The following is a 21,414-nucleotide window of genomic DNA, read 5'->3' on the forward strand; positions in this document are numbered from 1 at the left end:
CTGGCTGCGTTCCAGATGACCAAGCAGCAGCAGTGATAGAGATGCTGTTCTTCCATTTGTGTCTGCCTGGGGCAATTGTGACCTTTTCCTCAGATATGCACCTTGAGGCATGATTCTTGCCTGTCTTCTCTCGCCTGGATCACTGTAATGCTCTTGTTCTGTGGGCCGTGGCTGCACCTTAAATCCATTCAGATGCTGAACTTAGCGCAGATGTCAGTGGCTGGTTAAATGGAGTATCCCGCTGTGAGCACATGACATCTGTGCTCAGGACTTTGCACGTGGCTACTTACTGCCTTTGGAGTTAAAGGTGCTGGTTCTCACCGACAAAGCCCTAAGCAGCCCGGGGAGATGCCATAGCTGCAGTCAACCGGACTGGGTGTGAACAAGATAGGCTGCTGGCAAAGTGCTCTCAAGAGGGGCTCTCAGCATTGGCATTCATTCCCCATGGCCGGAAATAACTGGACTCTCTTGCTCTTCTGGACTCACTGCAGAGCCCCTATTGGAGCAGGCATTTGTGATTCTTGTGGGAGTCTGAGCTTGGGTGGATTTGTTCCGGGATATGTTCTTGCCAATGAGGGGTGATCTGGTGTGGGCGTGGGATTCACTGCTGGCTTGTGTTGAGTTTATTGGGTAAGGGTTGCATTTGTAATTGGCAGCCAGAGCCCCAGAGGCTGGGATTGGCATTTGTAATGTTTTTCTAAATCCAAACAAACAAACAGGGGCCAACACCAGTGATGGTACATGTCCCAAAAGGAACTGGACTCAAAACCCACCAGCTCTGTCACTTGGCAGACACCTAACAGCTATCAGATGGGCACACCAGTCAGTCATTGCTGACCTGGGCTGCACTGCAGATCAAAGTCTGCTGGGCCTTCCAGGGCCCTGTAATTGGTCCTACTGGGAAGATGTTTGGGTCTTTTCACACACTCTTTCTTGCTGCAGCTGCAGTGATACAGAATCAGAGAAACGTAGTCTGGAAGGGACCATGAGAAGCCATCCAATCCAACCCCCTGTGTTGAGGCAGGACCAAGCAAACCAAGACCATCCCTGACAGGTGTTTCTTCAGCCTGTTCTAAAATACCTCGAGTGATGGATTCTCTGTAATTTAAAGTCTTTAAATCATGATCTGAGGACTTCCGTGACTCAGCCAGAGATCACAGTGGGTGGGTGAGCATCTGTAGTTGGCAATGTGCAGGAGGTCAGATTAGAAGATCCCAGTGATCCCTTCTGACCTTAAAGTCTATGTGTCTATGGGGATACCATAACCTCCCTTGGAAGTCTATTCCAGAGCATAACTATTCTTAGAGTTAGAAAGCTTTTCCTACTATCTAATCTAAATTTTCCTTGCTGCAGACTAAGCCCATTGCTTCTTGTCCGACCTTCAGTGGACATGGAGAACAATTGATCACAGTCCTCTTTATATCAGCCCTGAAGATATTTGAAGACTGCTATCAGGTCCTCCCTCAGCCTTCTCTTCTGTAGACTAAACATGCCCAGTTTTTTAACCTTTCCTCATAGGTCAGATTTTCTATACCTTTCCTATCATTTTTATTGGTCTCCTCTGACCTCTCTCCAATTTGCCCACATCTTTCCAAACGTGTGGTGCCTGGACCTGGATGCAGGGCTCCAGCTGAGGTCACATCAGTGCGGAGAAGAGCAGGACATCAAGTCCTGTGTCTTATGTACAACACTCCTATTAATAAACCCCAGAATGCTATTAACCTTTTGCACAAGTGCATCACATTGTGGACTCATATTCAATTTGTGATCCTCTAGAACCTCCTGATCCTTTGCGGCAGCACTGCTGCCTCGCCAGTTACTCCTCATTCTGTAGTTGTGCCCCAATGACTCCAGTTACCTTTGTCCCTAGGAGCACCGAGGCCTTTTCCGAAACTCAAACAAGAAATCCCAGCTGTCAGTCATGAGTTTCAGCTCCCTGCTCCCATTGGGGTCAGAACTAATCCTGCATCATCTGTTAACTGTGCAGATGTTTTGCCCTTGTAATTCTGGCCCATGGGCACTTCTTGCTCAAGGGGTCAGGAGGTTCCTGGAGCTGGGGTGGGAAAGGAGTTGAATGGCTGGAAAGCAAATGAAGAAATGTGAGCAAAGGGCTGATGTTTAAAGGGAGCACGGAGGGTTGCTAAGCTGTTTGGAGTGTTGCTTGTAACCTGCGTCCCCATACCTTGCCCCCTCCCCCCCGTCCTTTGTAGTGACCAGGCTCTGGGGGAGTAACTGGAGCAAAAGTAGGTCATTGAGGCTGCAGTCAGGGCCTCCTCTGGGAAGACTAGACCAGGAGACATGGTAAGGCCATGAGCTGACCACTGGACCAGCTGGTCATCAGACCTTCCTGCTACAATTGGAAAGCAGCTAGGGCTGGGGGACACTGCTGTCATGAGTTGTCTGATTTTCTGCAGGGGTACGGGGGGGGACGGACGCTTAACTTTTTTCCTCCTTTGATTCAGTAATAAAAATGGTGTAACACCCCCCCAGCCCTGAGTGTTAGGGAAAACCCTGGCAGGGCCAAGGACTCTGGTAGATTCTAGAGCAAGTGACTCCATTGGGGATGCCCCCCACTCCCTTTTCCCAAAGCTGCTCGAGTGAGCATGCGACCTGCAGTGTCACTGCCCTGCATCTTCGGTGCTCTTGGTGACATACATAGGTTGAGCCGTCCATCTGTAGTACTCTGAGCAAACTCTGCAGCAGCAGCCAGCTCTGCCTTCCACAGCTGGCCTATTGGGTCCTACCCCTGGTAGCGATGAGGAGGGGGCAGGGGCCTTCATCACTCCAACAGGAGGCAGTGACAGGGAGAGGAGAAACTGGAGCGAGAGGGATATGCTTAAACCAGGTCAGGGTGGGGGTTGGCTGGGGGAATGGGACCGGGCGCCCCAGGACTGACTGGCTTTCCTCTTAGCAGAAAGTGGCACCATCAGGGCAGATCGAGGGCCCACTGGTGGAGCCATGTGGGGGAACCTATACGACCAAATGGCCTCTCCCTGCCTGGAGCCTGAGCTGCCTCTCGCCTGGTGGGATGCAGAGATAGAGGAAGGGCTGAATAAGGACACGTCTTATGGACCGAACCCCCTGGTCATCCTAGAATGGGGGTGGGGGGGGCGACAGAGCTCTGTGGACATGTGCTGATTGTTCCCTGGCAGCCCAGCCCCTTCTCTCCCTGAGGGTAGTTCAGACCTGCTGTATAACATCCTCTCCCCAGGCTCCATGGAAGGGAGACACCAAGAGCCCTTGTGCCCTGGAGCTGCGGGAGACAAACCGAACACAGGTTCTGCCCAGGTTCTCTCTTTACCATTCATTCCCAGGTGGACTGTCCTGGGCTTTAAATTCATCCCCAGGCGCATAAACCTCCCTTTCTACACTGGATCTGTCCCTCTCCCACGGATGACGCCCTCTGATAAATCACCTCCACTTCTCCTGGGCAAATGAGTCCAGTCTCCTGAACTTTAGTTGCCATCACTGACATGAGCTTGCCAATATCAGCCCTGCTCTGCTGTCACAGACTCTGACACAGGTGGCCAGTGGCTAGAACATGTCTGTGATGGGGTTTAATCTTCCTCCCACTGACTTGAGCACTTAAGGGGTTAAGAGCAGCTGGAGAGCTCAACAAGTGTATCCAATTACACCTGGAGGAGGAGCCAGGACCAATTTTAGACAAGGCCCAGTTGGAGGGGACTAGGTGGCTACTATAAGGGTAGGGTTTCAGGCTACAGAGGAGGGGGTGACCCATGTGGAAAATAGGCCTTGGCAGGATCACTTGAGAGGAAACTATGGAAAAGTTCAGGGAAACTGGTCTGCAGGGCAAAGGAACATCCCCGGACAAAGGATCCTGAGGGAAGGACAGGACTGGGTGAGGGCTTTGAAAAGGGAAATAAACCAGAAAGGGGACAGGCAGGGCAAATGGGGCTTTGGGGGAAGGCTCAAGCTCAACAGGAAAGGAGCAATGGAGGGGCCTGCAGGAAGTAACTTATATCCTGAGACTGTCCCTGAGGGGAGAGGGCAGCTGGGGAGAAGGAGACTCCTAAAGCAGGTCTAGAAGTGAAGAGGCTCCAGGGAAGAAGCCCAGAGGGTCTGTGGTTTGGGAGGAGTCCAGCCCCCAGGGAGGCAGAGCTCTGGGACAGAATGAGGAGGAACTTTGAGGGGGAGGAAGAGTTTGCAGAGGACTGATGCTGGGAAGGATTGAAAAGTTTTTGTTTCTTTGAGTTTGGACATTAACTGAGAAGGGGTGGATTTAAATCATGATCTGCAGAGCTGTGTTAGGGGAAGCGGCACACCACCAGAACAACCATTGGTAGGGGGTATCTGATGGGGAGAGAAGCACTATCCCATGCCCAGTCCTGGCGAGGTGCTCCAGCGGTGAGTCCACCCTTTCACAGTGCCCAGGAGCTGAAAAAACAATGACCAAAGCAGCATGTAGGTATCTTGGTTTCCCTCAAGGAAAACTTCTCCCAAGGCCCACTTTGGGAGCAGGGGGGTGTGTGAACCAGAGAACATGGAGACAGTCTCCCTTTGCCCAGAACAGGGGCTCGCTAACTTTGCGCAGCTGAGGGCCTACTTGGCAATCCACCAGAAGTCCAAGGGCCACATTCGCTTTGCCTAGAGTAGATAATAGCCGTGCTCCTCTTTAATGTGGAGGTGAAGCTGGTGGGGACCACATGGCCCAGCGTGCAGGAGTGCTGACCGCTCAGACTGAGATGGAGCATTGCACGGTGGCAGGACCAGGCTGGAATGCAGGTGGGTTAAGTGATTTCTTGGAGGCAGCCCTCTGGAGCGTTGGTCATGTTTTGGGGAGGGCTTGTCTTATCCTGCCACTCCCTGCCTCGTGAGGCTGCTCAGGCATAATTTTTAAGCTCAAACTGGACCTAAGCCCAGCCAACCTGACCGAAGCCCAAGAAGGTCAAGTTGTTTTCTGGCTTTGACCCTGACCTTTCCCTGGGAACTTGAGTCTGTGCCGCCACCAGTTCCTGCATGGAGGCAGCTGTACGTGCTGATGGCTGCAGGCCCTGATCCTGCCAGCTGCCTTTTGTGAGTGCTGTGGTATGACAGGTGCTGTGACTGCTTGGCACTCTTGCGCTGTAGCATGCACAGTGCAGCCAACAGGCAAGGGCGGAGCACCCAGCTGTGGCTCCATAGCCCACCTGGGCAGGAGAAGGTCAGCAGAGCCTGAGAAGGTCGGGGTAGTTTTCTGACCTGAACCTGATGTGTCCTCAGGTCCTCTTGGGTTTGGATCGAGTTGAAGGACAGAGCACCCCCAGTGGTGGAATGGGGAGCAAGGGAGAATGCCAAATGTAGGTGAGAGAAGAGTTAGTAGTGGATGTTTGGAGCCAGGGGTTCTTTGAAGGAGTCCCTCAGTTCTCTGTTTCTTGGTTGAGTCCTTTATTTAGTGTCTCCAATTAATCACAGAATGGCTGGATCTGCCAGGGCCTTCCCTTGTCTCTAACTGGTTTGTAAACTCTGTGCGCCAGGGACTGTCTCTTCCTGCTGTGTGTGCGGCACTTGGCGCCACAGGGGCCATGATCTTGCAGGGCTGGTGCCCTTGGGGCTCTGATCTTCACTGGAGTCTCTGGATGGCCACTGTCATACAGACAGTAACTACCGCTGCAGCCTCCTGCCTGCTGAGAGCTTTGCCTCTTTACGCTCCTAACATTGCCTCTAGGAGAGGCAACCAGCCCAAGTGGCCCCTTGGGGCTCACTGGGAGCTGGTGAGGAGAGTAAAGAAGACCTAGAGTGTCAAATCATCCCTCCCTGGGGCCCTGGCTGGTCCTCCCCCTCCCCGTGGCTGTGGAGGAGACGTCCAGGCAGAGCAGCCCTTGCAGGCCCCTGATCCCATGGGATGATTTCTGTGCAAAGATTCTCACCTGCTCCTGTTCGTTCATCTGAATAGGCTGCAATCTTCTGTCTGTCACCATAACTATCATTGCCATAGTAACAGATGGAAATGTTAGCGAGAGGGGGAGTTGCCAGACTGAAGAGGGTCTGTGTGGGGGCGGAGGCTCTGTCAGTCAGAGGGGGGGGATGGGATGGAGCTGTCACAACATGGAGGGTGGATGGTGGCAGGGTTTCTGATAAATACCTTCCTGTGTGCACACAGACATCCTCCCCAGTTCCTGAGCCACCATGGCCACAGAATATTTAAGCCAGGAGGACACCCCACCCCTCTGCCAGGCCCCTGAGGGCTGCCGAGCTCCATGGTCAGTGTAACGGTTTCCCTGTTGAGTGGAGGATGTGTATCCTCCTGTGCATGGGAGAAAGAAGGCTGGGAACAGCCCTCTGCAAATGCAGCTTCCCCACAAGTGAGCAAAAGCTCCACTCCAGCCAATCCTTGGGCCATGGGAGCTGGTAAGACGACCCTCTGCCCCTGCCTGGGAAGCTGGCTTCTCCCTGCTGGGCACATCCCCAAGATGTCTCCAGAGGGACAGGATCCTCTGGTACACATGGGGACAGCCACAGAGATGTCTGCACGTTGCCCAGCATTGCCAAGAGGCTGTGCAGCAGCAGAAGGTTGTCACCTTGCATGACCAATAGCCAATCTCTGCAACCTCTTCTGAGAGCAGTGCTCTGCACTTGCCCTCGCCTGCCCCCCCAGGTGCCTTGTATTCCAGATGGGGCCTCCCACCCCGATTGGGATCAGAGCAAGAGATGGCTCATTGACAGCTTTCCCTGCAGGAGGAAGATGGGTGCTGCAGGGACAGGCCCTTTCCATCAGGGAAGGGGAGTGAGGTAGGGACCAGATTCATCAGCCACATCCTGAATCCACATCTTCTACCCAGCCTCCCTGCATCTTCTCAAGATGGACTAGTGCATGTAGGTTCTAAGGGTGCCCCAAGGCCAAGCCAACAGCCTGGCTCTATCAGGCCAAGCTCAGCAGGACCCAACGCAGGAGCAACACGAGCCGTCACCATAAACCTGTCAGGGAGCTTTTGCATGCCTATAAACCCCCCTGAAGGCAGAGTACTGAGCTTCCTTCCCCCATCAGATCCTGGTAGAACTGCTCCTCGGGCAGGATCCCTCCCACTAGAGGGAACAGGATCTGGGCTTCATACCAAGCCTCTCCCACTCCCCCTGCCACGGGGAACAAAACCTCAGCAGAAATCCTACCCCTGCAGCTCTGCAGAAGAGCCAACCTGCATCCCACATGACAGGGAAAAGGCCATTCTTTCTGGCCAAGGTACCCAGGGCTGCTGACACCATGTGCTGTTTGGAAATGAGAAGAGCGAGGAAGGAAAGCCGTGCATCACCCGAGATACTGCCAGAGCCAGCACTCCCTGTCTGGCCCTGGGCTGTGCCATCACCTGCCCCTGCAGCGTGGAGTCACAGCAGGGTTTGACCCCCACATACCTGGTGAAACCCCACCCTGCGCAGATGTCTCTGCCTCAGCCTGTCCTGATTTACAAACAGGCAGCACATGCTGAGCTTGTCAGGCCAAGAAAGATGATTTGATTTGCATGAGAGGAAGTGTCAACTGGATGTGGGAGGGGAGGGTTGGGGGGTAACAGATCCCCCCTCCCCAGCTTCTATGCTTTAAATTGGTCTGGACCAATCCCAGCTTGTCCCAGAACTCCTTGTCCATCTCCCAGAACAGGAGCCGGTTTGGGGTTCTCGTAGCAGAGGTAGGGGCAGGCTGGGAGAGAGTCTTATGCGAGAGGGTTATAAATCCTTGCGCGGTTGATTTCCCATCCTTTGTGCCCCTGGCCCTGCCATCACCAGGCCATGTCCCTGCCAAATCTCACACATCCACATTCTCTCCCAACGCACAGCTCCGCTGCCAGCATCTCTCCCCCTCCACAATCCATCCCTTCTCCCTCTCCATCACCTGCCCCATATTTTCACACCCTTCCAACTTCTATACACATCCACCTGTACCTCTCAATACCCTCCTCCCACCCAGTCCCCCTCCCCCTCCCCACTCCTCCAGGGGCTCTGTTGTCCAGCCCTTCAAACATAGGCATAGCTGCTACCATGAACAACCCCCATGACCAGCAATCACCTGCCTGTCTGGGTTTGGCTGTGCCTGGAGTAGGCAGCTGGGACCAGTGGGGCTTCCTATTTCTGTGCCTGTAGCCATGCCAGTGTCTGGCTGGGGGCAGAACCTTCAGGCCTGAGTCCTGCCAGAAGCTGGGGAAACGTCTGTGCCATCCAGCCTTTTGTGAATGCAGTGTAGTTTCTCCTAGTGAACAGGGGTCAATTTAAACTCAGCAGGGTCATGAAAGTCTGTTAATTAACGAGGGTGGGAGGGCATGCTGTGATGCTGCCCTCCAATGCAGGGCTCTCTCCTGGTTTTATTCTGGAGGATTCCTTCCCTTGGATGACTCAGAAATGTGGATCTGGAGCTTTTTCAACCTTTATAAAATGACTTGTGCCCCCCGTGGTCCAGCAAGGGCGTCCCCTCTCTCAAGGGAGAGAGACATGGGTCTCTGCCTCTGACTAGGGCTTTCCCCAGGCTACACTGTTCCCTACCTACGCTGTGTTATTCCCAGCAAGCCAGACTGCCTGCATGGCCAGCCTCTGTGCTCTGCTTTCTCTTCAGGGGCTAGAAACAGCGTAATTGCCCAGTTACGCATTACCAGGCAGCTCTTTTAATCAAGCACTTTTATTCTTAAGGTGAAAACATTACAGAGAAAACATATTAAAAGCAGTAAAAGAACCTACCTGTGTGCTAATAAGCTTACTAGAGATCATCTGCAACCCCCAAGAAGGGCTCTGGCGGTGATCGGGCCTTCTGATCTCATGTGGGTTTTTTCTGTGATTACAAGTTCGCAACTGCTTTTGCTCAGAACTCCACTGCTCACAAATAGTTCATTCTTTTCTTTGTACAGCTGGGGCCTTTGATCTGGTCCACATGTTACAGGTGATCAGCAGACAAAGGTCCTTTCCTCAGGGCTGGAGGGAGGTACATTTGCATTCACCTCCCCTTAGAGATTCCCACTTATCTCTACTTGTGCCATTGTTCAATGGAGTCCTTTGAAGCTCAGAACACTTTCCAAGGTTTACCTTGACCCGGCTTCCCCTGGCGCCCCCCCCCCCCCCCCCCCCCGCCACAAGTTGCACACAATCTAACAATCACACACAAACGTTGCATTTTTAATACAACAGACTCCAAAGATACTTCAACGTAATTCAGTTGGGTTTTTCAAAGATATTGCAGGAATCATCACAGGGCCTTGTGCCTCATTTTGCGGCTTTCTGCTGGAGAGAAGGTAAGGCGGCCCTAAGCAGGGGGAGGGCAGTTTTGCTCATCTCTGACCTTGGCAACAGCAGGATGGTAGCATCCCTCCACCTCATCCCTGCTTGCATCGGGAGGTCGTGCTGAACCTTCAACAAATTGAGCATTCTGGACTAGTTGTTGGGCCTCAGAGTTAAATCTGCATCAGCAAAAACACAAAGCGTTCCAAAGCCCTTTGACTTCCAGCCCCTCCCTCTCCCCTTGCCTCAGGCATCTCTTCCTTGGTAGCTGCAATGGCCCAGTGCAGGGAATTGTTTGGGAAACTCCAGGGCTTTCTGGGAAAACAGTCCAGTCTTGCCAACCCTTTCTAAGGCACCAAAGGGGCAAGACCCCCTTACAGACAAGCAGCTCTGCTTTCAGACATTGCAAAGAAGCCAAAAAGGGCCCCCTTTCCCTTCCTTTTGTAAGTCCTTGAGTCACAGGGCCCTTCTTGGTGGGTATGGACAAGCAGGCCCCGCTGCGTGTATCCAGGGGTGAGCAAGCAGGCTTGCATGTACAGCTGTGTGTGTGTGGAGCACGGGGGTGTCAGCCTCAGGGAAGGGGCTTGTGTCCTTCCCGGTCCGTGGGATAAGGCGTGAGAGGAGGTGACTGGGGCAGAGTGCCAAGGGGCGAGAGTGATAGATTCCCTGAGGTGGGAAACGGGAGGGTGCTGGTGAGACAGCAGGAAGGTGGGGGATCCCACTAGGATACTGCCCTTGGCCACAGGCACAGTGGCTTCCTTGGCTTGTCATTCCTTTTAGATGCTACTCCCTCCTCTTTCCCCCGGGAATCAGCCCCAGGCAGCTGCAGCCTGTCAGGGAGATGGCAGCCCCAAGCCCAGCTGTGAATGGGCTGAGAGCGCGAGCAGAGGGACTGGCAGCTGGAATTGGGGCAGAACTCTGTGTTGGATGATGCCCTGGACTGAATCCTGCCCCCCTCCCATGCCTTATGTTCCTCACAGGCCATGCGCAGTGAGTTCATTGCTACAGAACCTCCTGTGATGCCTCCAGCAATTCTGAACAGTCTCCTGCCCGGGCGCTGCCACAGAGTCACTGCATGTAGATGGGCAGGAGCAGGCTGGTAGATCCTGCCCAGACCCACCACCAACCAGGTGCTTCCGCCCCCTGCTAAGGCAAGTGGCCATTGGCAGAGGCAGGAAATCAGAAGGAACCGACCAGTGCTCTGATCTGAGAGGCAGGAGGTGGGATCCTGAATTGGAAGGACCAATGGTGGACTCTCCAGCCCTAGCTCCTATGAACAGTCTGATCCAGTTCTTGCTCAGAAGTGGGCTGCCTGGTTCCATGGACCAGCAATCCGATGAGGTGACCGGAGCAGATGGTATAGAGGTAGCTGGTGTTGGAGGCCATGTGTCCTTTGGGAGAGGTGCTGGAGCACTCACAAGGGGAATTCGCTGCCCATCCCCTCCCTATCTGCTTGCTGAACTGAACTCCAGCACCGAGAGGACACAAACAAGGTGGGCCGCCATAGAGGCTCTGCTGCTTCCCACCCTCACTCACTCGCTCACACCAACTGTTCTCTGCACATTGGGAGCACATTCTTGGCAACCAACTCTACCCCCATCTGGTGTTTGTCTCCTTCCTGAAATACCTCACGCCGGGAGGCTAATGCTGAGGAAAGATTTAACTCCCAAGGGAACTGGGTCTCCTCTCCTCCCCACTCCACAGTGCCCCAGTTATTAAACTGGAGGCTAGAACGGACCCGGCTGGGGTCTGTCCTGTACACACTGCTGGGACTAGAAGATGCCCTGTGGTGGAGTGATAGCTCATGGCTTGACCTTGTGTGGCATCATGGATCCAGGAGCGAGGGCCGTTTTCACCCTTTGCTGTCTCTGAAGCTCAATCACTGACTGAACTCAACTGGCCCCTGTGGCTGTCTGGGGACTTTGCCTCTCAGGGCACTGGTTCCATGTTCTCAGCTGCATAATCTGTGTTCTGCACCCTCTGAAGTCAGAGCCACTACCTTGTTGGTAGAGGGCCTTGTAGCAACTGGCCTGAAAGAATGTGAGGTCATCCTGGTAGGGGCACCCATGATAGGATGAAGTTGACAGGGCTTCTTGGTCACTGATGCTGCCCAGGTGCAGCCAGTAACATCCTAAATCTTCCAGTAAAGGGACCTTCACCCTGCAGGGGCATGGGCAGGGCTGAGTCTATTCCGTTCTATACAAGTTCTTATGCCGTGCTTATCATTGTAGTATCTGTACCTTCTGGTCATGCATTGAGCCACATGACCAACATCAGTGTGTTTGTTTCCTCATCCTCTCCAGAGGAAGAGAAGTTAGGGCAGCAGAGTGTTGTTATATCTCACACACACTCTCCCCCTCCCTTATAGGCTTGTTAGAGAAGGCAGGTCAAAGAAATGCACCATGCACTTAGAGCAGGAGATGGTGACTCTTGTGACGGTACATAGTTCAGGGGGCGGGGGGATGTTCATTCCAGTCTTGGGGCAGTGCTGGGGAAGCCTTTGCCGGGCTGGGCAGGACTGTGGGGGTGGAGGGAGCATGCTGGGGAGGGTTTTCCCTCTACAAGGGCTGGGGGGGAAGGCCTGGGAGGTTCTTTTGATCTTCCTAAACATTTGTGTTGCAGTTCAGGTGGCTACATGCAATTACCCATAGGCCTTTGCAGTGAGAGGAGAGAATGAAACAGTGATTGACTAATGGTTTGTCCAAGAAGCTGGATCTATCCAGGGAACCCTATAGACTCAGGTAGGTTCCACATGAGTCCTTGGGCTATATTCAGGGGTCTGTTGCAACAGCTTTCCACAAATGATTTACAGCATTCTAAACCCGGCCTACCAGCCCCCTGCATTTAAAAAAAAAATCAGGCCTGAACAAATTACCAGATTGCCCCCCAAAAAACAACCCATCAGACTTTAAATCAATCAGCAATATTGGGCTCTTTTCATTGCCTTCCCAGTTCGGCATCATGTTTTCAAGATTTTTTTTTCTGTCCCCCCTCCCCCCCGGGGACAGAAAAACTTAAAAGCTGAGATCCTCCCCTGCTCATGTGACTCTAGGAGCTGGGGGCTTTAAGAAACAAATCACCAGTTGTGAGGAACCAGCCCCAGGAGCAGCCACTGCCTTCTCAGGGTCAACACCAGGCTGTGGCTCCGTAACGGCACCTTGGTGCCTCCTCACATGCTCTGCAGCTGGGTGCTTTGGCTAAGCCTGTTGTCATTGAGCTGGGGGCCCTGGCTGGCCCATCCCCCCACCCGTGCCTCCGTGTTATGAAAATAAGTGATGAGCTCCAGAGATGCCAAACACGCTGGGATGGGTTTCCAAGGCAACCAGTGTGTGAGAACAGGAACAGCAGTGGAGAAGGCTGGTGTGAGGTTGCCATAGCTACAGGAAGAGCCAGCTTGGCTTTTCCAAACCTTGCTCCACTTCCATCACCTCCTTCAGTGGCCACAGGGCTGGGCCCTGCTGCTGGCCCACGTGGCTTTCGTCCCATCGCTGCTCGCTAGCAGGGAGTTTGGGGCAAGCGGTCAGCAGGCTGGCCATGCTCCATGGCAGAGGGGTCATGCCCCCCAGTCAGGACAGGGGAGGGAGCTGCTACTTCCCCGCCTGCCTCAACAATGGGACGCCCCACCCCATGAACCTGCAGCCCTGCTCTCACTTGCTATAGGAACTCTCTGCAAGCAGGCCCCAGGGCCATAGGCAGGGGGATCAGTGGGGTTCCCCTGCTCTAGGGGCCCACAACGGGACAGGACCTGGCTGCTCACAATGAAGGATCAATCGAGTGGCCGGCACCTTTAGAGCCCTCCTGTAGGTGAGCAGTTCTGTCTCCGCGGGGCTTGCCCTACACTCAAGGGGCCCATCCTCAGATTCTGTCTTTTTTGTTTTTCCTCTGCCTCTGCAGTGGCTGAAGACCACGTCCCTATGAATCCAACCCTAGGCCCACTGCACCTCGCCTCCTGCCATCCCTCTGCAAACGCTGTCCCCTCCCGCCCCCTGCCGGAGGCAGTCAGGAGTGCTTCCGCAATCGAGGCTGCCATTAGTGCATTGCAGAGCAAAAATGTTCATTCATTCCTGCAGGCCCCCAGCCTGATCCCACGCACGGGGCGGGAGAAGGCACCGAAGTGTCCCTGCTGGGAGGAGCAGTTGAGATCTATGTTCGCTGCACCAGTCCCCTACCCATCATTCAGTCCCAGCACACCCCAGTGCTTGGGACAGGTCCAATTTCCAATCGCTCCTGTGCTAAGCCTCCTACAGGAGAAGGTGGGAGTGTCACGGAGTCCCCGGGTGATGCTCTGGAACAGCTCCCCACAAAGCCAGGCAGGACTTTGGGGAGCCTCCTCTCCCTCAGAGCAGACTTGTTCAGGGCAAGAAGCTCACATGTCTTCACCTCCTGGGTCTCTCCTTGGAGCATTCAGCATCCTCTGCCCCTCCGTGTGCTTCCACAGCGAGCCCACCCAGGCGGGGGTCTGGGGAGAGCCAGGGTTCTGCACCCCACTTTGCGTCAAGACGTGACTCTTAGCCAGCAAAACAGAGGTTTATTTCGAATGACAGGAACAGCGTCTAAAACAGAGCTTGTAGATACAGGAACCAGACCCCTCGGCTGGTCCATTCTGGGGGCAGTGAGCAGACCCCTAGGTGCCTTCACTCCTAGTCCCCAGCAGCTCCAGACAACCCCCTCCACCATCCTCTCTGCTCAGCTCCTTTCCCGGGCCAGGAGGTCACCTGATCCCTTTGTCTCCAACACTTTCAGTTGGCACCTTTGCAGAGGGGCCCAGGCCATCAGTTGCTAGGAGACAGAGTGCCCGGCATTTAGGTGCACTGGCCCCTTCCTCTGTAGCAATCACACACCCTTATCCCACCACCTAGATACTTAAGAACTGCACAGGGGACACTGAGGCACCAACACAGTGTTCAGAGCAAACATTAAGAACAGTCCCAGTTCGTCACAGGAGTCCATTCTATGCTGCCCCCACCGAGCCAGGAACATGGGGTTTGTGGCCGCAGGAGTCACCCTCTCCCTCCGTACTGCCCAGGGAGGCAGCTACGTTCCAGTCTCAGGTGCCCAGATGATGTTTGCAGTTGCAGGCGCTGTGGGGTTTTGAGACTCACCGCTGTGAGGTGACTGAGTTGGCGGCTAGTAACAAGCAGGGCCCAGCAGCACCGACACAGGCCCAGGACATAAGAGCCAGAACCCGTTGGTGAACTTCCTGGCCTCTTGCACCTGACTCATCGCTCCATCTGCGCAGCCACTGAGTGGGGAGTTCTTGGGACCCCCAGCCCCTGGGGGACAGACCACCAGGGAAAGGGGAGCTTCTACAGAGGGAGGGGGCCCAAGGAAATAATATTACTGTGCAAAGGAAGGGCTGGGGAAGGAATGTGATGGAACAGCAACAAGCTTCCCCAGCAGCACCATCCTCAGTGACCATCTGCTCTCTGCTAAGGGTAAGTCAGCACCAGAGATCCCAGGCTGACTTGTTTTAGCCCAACACCACTCCCACAAAAAAACCCACCTGACCCAGGGTTGGTGGGGCTTTGTGCCCAGGTGTTTACCCAGCTGGGGAGCATGGGGGGTTAGAGCCTAGGGCCCTGGTTTAACCTGGGCTGGAACCTGCTCACTTTGCAGTGAGGCTGCAGGCAAAATGACTCGTATTGATGTCCTCCAGTGCCTGCCGACAAACATCCCCCCAGGACAGCCAAGGTCTCCTGCCCTTGCTGGACCAGAATCCTGGAGCATCTCAGTGCAAAGCCCCAGGGGCTCTGCCCCCAGCCACACACAGGTGAGTGGGGAAACACTGAGGCTGCAGTACCATGGGGAAGGGCTTTGTAGTGGGGATGCTCACAGCTGGGCTAGGCTAACCCAGATATTAAGCACTCAGGGTAACTATGTTGTAAAGACATGTCCTAAGTTTCCTCTGTGCAGGGTCACCTTTTAGAGGAGCTGTTTTCCCAGCATGCCTTTCTGGGGCTGGCCCTTTAAATATGGGTGAGCCAAATTACTGCACCCCTAAAGTAGCCATTTTGTAACATGCTGCATCTCCCTCCCTCCCTGCCTGCTGGTAAGTACCTGTGGGGATCTCCCCTCCCGCTGGGGTTTCATTTGCATTCCTATGTTGCTTGGGGCTGCTGAATTGTTTTCTTCCTGTGGGGCTGGAGTGTTGAAAACCAGCTAGTAAGTGGGGCGGGGTGAGTACAAAGATCTGTAATGAGTAACTTGCCTCCTGAGAGAGCACTCCTGTGAAAGTCCTGCACTGTGGTAGAGCATTTCTCCCCCGGGGCCTCTCTAGGTGATCCACACAGCAGCTATGTCCCCCCCACCCCTCTTAAAAATTAGCTCATTCTTTTACTAGTGTGTGGCTTAAAGAAAGACACAAACCCAGCCTCTGATCCATCTCTTTATAAATAATGACCAACACTGATTCAGTGAGTCCCCCTTGCAGCTAAGGCACGTCCTGGGAGCTGGGCAGGAAGACAGTGCTCCAGCCAGGCAGCCCAGGTCTTGCAGGCAGACTTCCACCTGCACTTTAATTGGGGGGCCAAACATAACCCACCCCAATCCTTGGGGAGGGCCTCCACTGTGGCTCCTTTAGTCCTCCGGCTTAAGCAGGGGAGCAGAGGGCTGTCCTCCTCCTGGGATCCAACAGCTGGGGCAGTCGGGAGCCAGGGCTGCTGCAATCCACCCTCCCATGCTTCAGCTGTGGCACTGCCTCAAACTCCCACATGTGGGTGTAAAGGGAGTTCCAGAGCTGGATGGTGAGGGCGGCACCGGGCCCCAGCTGCTGGCCTCACACAGTGGAAGCCTCTTCAATTCGATATCCTCACGCATGAAATCATGAGGGAAAGACAAACATCCCCCCCCCACCCCACACAAACACCACAAACTGCTGCTGCCTGTGTAATGTGCTGTATGGGCCTAGTCAGAGGAAATCGGGCACAGGAGGCACCAACCCTGGCTGTTCGGTTGTGCAATGCATGCTGCCCCCTCAGCTGGGCCCTCTCTGCCCTCAAGCCCACAGCCCTAAACTACCCTGAACCTCCTGTCTCCGCCCGCCCCAGCCCCCCCGCAGCTTCTGCCAGCCTCTCCCCAGCGCGTTAGCTGGACAGCAGTGACAAAGACATGGTAGAAAAATAAACTCTAGTGTAAAATCTGGCCCCTTCGCAGGAGCAAAACCACTGTGTCCAAACTGCATCCTCAGCCACTGAGGGAGCATTGCACCGCAGGCCTGCTAGGCTCCAGTCAGCCTCTTCCTGGGGTCAGCACTGAGAAGGCCGGGCCCAGGAAGAGACTTGGAGGAAATTAGTTCCCACCAGACTCTCCTAGCAGAGCTGGAACTGTTGGGAACAGACACGCTATGAGGTTTGGGTGAGGGAGGGAAACGTGGTGCTGAGTGATGCTAATTCAGGCCACATACTCCAATCACCATGTGACCAGCACTGAAGAGGGGGATCATGAGCACACCCCCAAACCCAGCCTAGGAGGCGGTGCTTGCAGCATTTCCCCCCATCCACCCTAGGTTTGTGAGCTCACATCCCAAGTCACCACACACTTGTGGTTCGCACACTGCACCCCAAGCTGCTGGGGTTTTATGGGCACAGTGGTGCTGCCTAGTGCCAGGGACTCCACTGCTCTTGCCCTGGTACCATTTGAAGCCCCTTCTCCCCCTCAGGCCTGGTGGAGGGACACTACCCTGTCTATGGGGCTCCTGCAGATGGGGCAGGTGTGGCTAGGCAGAGCCACGTAGCAGCGGAAGCAGCAACAGACATGGCCACAACATAGCAGGACGCATTCGCGGGGTCGTGTCAGGCAGATGATGCAGGCATCCTCCAACGCATCCTCCCCAGACTCAGTTGCAATGTCCCCGTTGCCCCACAGGGCCTCGAACTGCCGTCGCTGCTCCTCCTGCTCCTGCCTGTGCCGGCGCTGCTGATAGGCCTGGCAGAGGGCATACAGGATCACCGCCACGCCTGTCAAGCCACACAGCACTGCCGCCCCCTTCCAGAAGCTGGTCACTGACTCCATCTCCACCAGCAGCGTCTGCCAGTCCCCCAGCTGCAGAAAGTAGCTGGACCCATCAGCTGGGGGCTGGAGGTGGAGGGTCCCATCTGGGTGCATGGCCAGCTCCCCGATGCCAGTCAGGCTTGCCCCCACTTGCAGCATCTCCTCTGTCTCCAGGAGGCCCTTGGGCTTCTCCCCGCTCAGGTAGTGACTGATCAGGTCTTTGAAGCCGTGGGTTGGGTGCTGGAAGCGCTCATACACGGTCTCCAGGGGCAGCCCGACAGCCCGTAGAGGGCTCTCTACACTCACCCGTGTCACTGCCTCAGCACTGGGAGATGCCAGGGCAAAGGGCACCGTGTACACCTGCTCCGAAATCACCCGCTCACTTTCATTCCTGCAACCAATCAAGAGCACAGCAGCTGAGCCGGTGGCTCACAAGTGGGCCTACAAAGGCCCTAGATCCCTGGTCTGCGCTCACTCCACAGGCTAACCTTGCTCTTCTACTTTACCCCACTAGTGAGTGGCCCTGGGGCACAGTACGAGGGCCTCTGATGTAGCTGAGTCCCCAGCCCAGGCAGAACGAATCCAAACCAACCCAGGCCTGCAGAGGATACTGCCTCCACTGCAAGAAGGGAATTTGCCGTAGGTGCAGCTCTGCCATGCACCACAGATCTGCTGGCCCTGCATGCTCCCCCACACTGCCTGCCGCTGGCATCCCTCTCTTCCCAACTGTTCCCATCCCTCCCTCCTGGGTCAGCCCCAATGACCACTCACCAACTCTGGGCTAGGCTGTTCCAGATCAGTCGATGCTCCTTCAGAACTAGTTTCTGGATCACTCCCTGCAGCTCCTTGTGGTGCTGGCTGGATAGAGCTGCTTTTGCTGGCAGGACAATCCCTATGGATAATGTGGAGGGGGTGTGATCTTGCGAGGCAAACCCTGGTTCATGGAGCAGCTCCAACTCCCAGAGCTGTCTAGAATTCCCCTGGGGTATAATTCAGCACAGCCCTGGAGGAGACTAGGTTTGACTAGTGGGTTGGGAGAGCTATAGCTGCATAACTAGGAGCCCCCTCCCCCTCCAAAAATTCAGCTGATTCAGCAAGGGGCAGTCTCCCCTCTGGGACCCAGGGAGTACATCCCAGGAGGCGTTTCTGAATAGCCATCCACATGTTGCTCTGCAGACTGGCCCTTTCAGTGACTGTAATTCCCCAGTTAGTAGAATGGAGATGCCAAACACACCAGGAGACGGCATGCTGCTGCTGTGAGAGTTGCTGAGAGATGGGCCCCAGTGCACCAAGCTGGATAAGTGCGCAGGGATCTTACCTTCCAAGGCAACATAATGCAGGCACTGGCCACTGGTGGCAGACAGCAGGTCAGGCAGACCATCGTCTACCTGAAGCTTCGGGGCCTCCTGCAGAAGGAGAAGCCAGAAATGAGAGTGAGCCTCAACCACTTTCAATCTCAATGAGCTGCTACTCAACTTCGGTTGTGGGGAAAAACCCACTCTGCCTATGCCTGATTGTGCCCCACCTCCAGAGGCCAGTGGGTACCTCCCTCTTCCCTGGAATGTCTTTGGCCGCAGGTTTTGCACTGTGACTTAATCCACGTTACTCTGCAGGCTGTGGAAACGTGGCACTAATCAGTTCCTGGAGACAGGATGATTAGGGCACGCTGCAGGGGAATAAGGCCCCTTACTGGAGTCCCATCTTTCCATGAAGCTGACAGCCACCATCCAGCTCTAGTGCTCGTGTGGCTCTGCTGTGTTTAGCCACTGGCAGCATCTCTGCCCATACGATTCCCACAGGAGTGGGCACATCAGACCCATCCCTGTGCGGCAGGCCTGTGCCAGGCATAGCTGGTGAAGCATAGTGTGGCACAGACTCCTTTCCCAGATGTGCAGGTGGATAGTGAGGAATCCTGCAAGCAAAACTCCAGAGGGGTCTAGATTGAGCAATCGGGGCAGATGTGACCTGCCAAATCCCACTGTATGATTGGTCCATCCTTCTCTTAACAGGGAGACCCGGCCCACGGGGACTATCATGCCCAGCAGGCCCTATGCACTTTGGAAACTACAGGTCCCAGCATGCAGTGGCCAGCCAGGCCAGCTCAACTCAAAAGCAAGTTCTATAGGGATACAGGTGTGCACCAAGCCAGGCAAAGGCCACCGAGGTGTGCAAGTGACAGCGACGCAGAGCACCCGGGGGATTCCCGGCACGGGGGTGCAAACAGGACGGCCAGAGCCAGGGCTCCGCTGGCTGCTGTCCCTGGAGGTGGAGCGCTGCAGGCTGGGATCTGCGGGGCAGGGAGCACGGTCTCCCCCCCCCCCCCGCCCTGTTTGGGCACCTGGACACCTGTTACGGGGGCCCTGGGCTGGGCAGCGTTTGGGACGCGGGCCGGGGGCCCCAGGTACCTGGATCCGAGCCAGCGCCTTGGCCTTCTTCCTGTACAGGTAATAGAAGAGGCCGGAGAAGGCCAGGCTGGAGGCCAGGCCCAGCAGCTCCCCGGAGGTGACGGGCAGGGCGTCCATGGTGCCGGGCAGGGGCGCCGCGACTGCAAGGAGAGCACATGGGGGGCTGCCCGTTAGCCCGGGGCTCCCACGTGGGGCTGGGCCCAGAGGGCGGGCGGGGGCGCCCCGGGGCCCCTTGCAGGGAGACTCACCCGGGCCTGGGAGGAACCGCCCCGTTCAAGTGCCCATTAGGGCTCCAAGAGTCCAGGACCGGCAGGGAGCCACAGCCCCTCCGCGCTGCCCCCTGGGAGATGGAGTCCTGCCGCGCTCGGCTCCTAGGGGCCGCCGCCGTGGTGCCGAGAGCTCGTGGAACTACAGCTCCCAGCGTGCACCGCCCCGTGCCTAGGAGTGCTCGGAACTACTACTCCCGTCGAGTCTTGCGCCGCGCCGACCCCCGAAGGGGCGTTGGAGGGGAGGAGAAACGTCGGGCTCAGGGCATGCGGCGCCGCTCCAGGGACTACGGCTCCCGTGAGGCCCTGCGGCGAACGCGCTGGCCACGGCCCTAGAGTGGGGGGAGGTGCACGTGGGGCGTCGGTCTTCGCTACGATCCTGCAGCAGCCCCGTTCTTAATACAGGGTTACGAGGAGCTGGTCCTGGGCCCCAGGGGCAGGGGAGGTTCAGACTTGCTCGCTTTTCATATCCCTGACATGCAAACTTCTCCCCTGCTGCACTCCAATCCCCCCTTGCACTCACATGTTGGGTTGTTATTGTAGGGTCGCTCCCCAGGCGGGTTTGTTGTGGTAAGTTGGCTGAGAAGTACTGGTACTGATACTGTATTAGTGTTATCGCAGGGGATGCTCAGAGCTGTGCAGTTTATACTGGCTGGTTACTGTTGGGTTCTACCTGGCTGCCTGTGTGGTGATGTGTTTATTGTAGGGTTGCTCAGGGAACCTGGGCATATTGGTTTGTCAGAAGGACAGCTTGTGTGCCCTGGTCTTGAGTGGCTTATACAGAGGACAGGATGTTTTTATTCCAGTGCCCACTAGAGAACTGGTTCAACGCAGAAGGAGTGAGGAGGCCTGAGAGGAGGAATGCCATATATTAGAGCAGTGCCCGGCTGGGATTGAATGGCAGCACAGTCAGGGCTCTTCCTGAGTGGGCCACGAGCATGCCTTCTATCACTCTTACCTTGTGGTAGCACCAAAAGGTGCCAGCATGAACATACAGCCAAAGCATTTACAGTTTAAAATGAGCAACATGGGAAGGGGCGGGAGGGGGGAGAAGAGATGGTCGGAGATCCTGTATTTAAACAGACATAGCTGCATTAGCTTCCCATAGATACATTTTCTTCCTAATTACATAAATTAGGCCAGTGTTTGGGTGCACAGGCTGACGCACCTGAGGCCCAGATTCTACAGTGGAGCCAGTGGGAATGTGGATGCTCACCATCTTTGAAATTCAGGCCCAGAGGATGTCACACTGCAGCATAGCCCAGCCAAGTTGTTAAAAAAAATCAAGAGTCAGGACCCCCCAAATCATGAGATTTTAATAAATATATAAATGGGGGTGGGGTTTTGGAGCCTTTTGGGGACACATTTTCCAGCTTTTCTCTGCAACCAGGAAGGGCTAGAAATTATCTTTGAAATTCAAATTGAAATCCTAACATCATCCCAGGACTCCAGGAGCTGGGGTTTTAAGGAAATCACCAAATGTTGCAAATCTTGTATAATTGCAAGAGAGGGGAACTCGGTTTGGCAGCCAAAGATCAGAGATGAAGGTGTCTGTTGAAAGG

The 21,414-nt window shown here is 55.2% G+C and overlaps 1 protein-coding gene across 1 annotated transcript; it reads right to left on the minus strand.

The window, feature by feature from the left end:
• Positions 1–15,564: 15,564 nt before the first annotated feature.
• Positions 15,565–19,974, minus strand: LOC116838553 (mitochondrial ubiquitin ligase activator of nfkb 1-A-like). Its single transcript, XM_032803854.2, has 5 exons — positions 19,835–19,974; positions 19,587–19,726; positions 18,500–18,587; positions 17,953–18,073; positions 15,565–17,572 (listed from the first exon to the last, which is right to left on the minus strand). Exons 2-5 carry the CDS (start codon positions 19,701–19,703, stop codon positions 16,846–16,848), a joined length of 1,053 nt encoding a protein of 350 aa, XP_032659745.1. The 5' UTR covers positions 19,704–19,726; positions 19,835–19,974; the 3' UTR covers positions 15,565–16,845.
• Positions 19,975–21,414: the final 1,440 nt, after the last annotated feature.

This window comes from Chelonoidis abingdonii, chromosome 8 (genome assembly GCF_003597395.2).
Source record: "Chelonoidis abingdonii isolate Lonesome George chromosome 8, CheloAbing_2.0, whole genome shotgun sequence".
NCBI lineage: Eukaryota > Metazoa > Chordata > Testudines > Testudinidae > Chelonoidis > Chelonoidis abingdonii.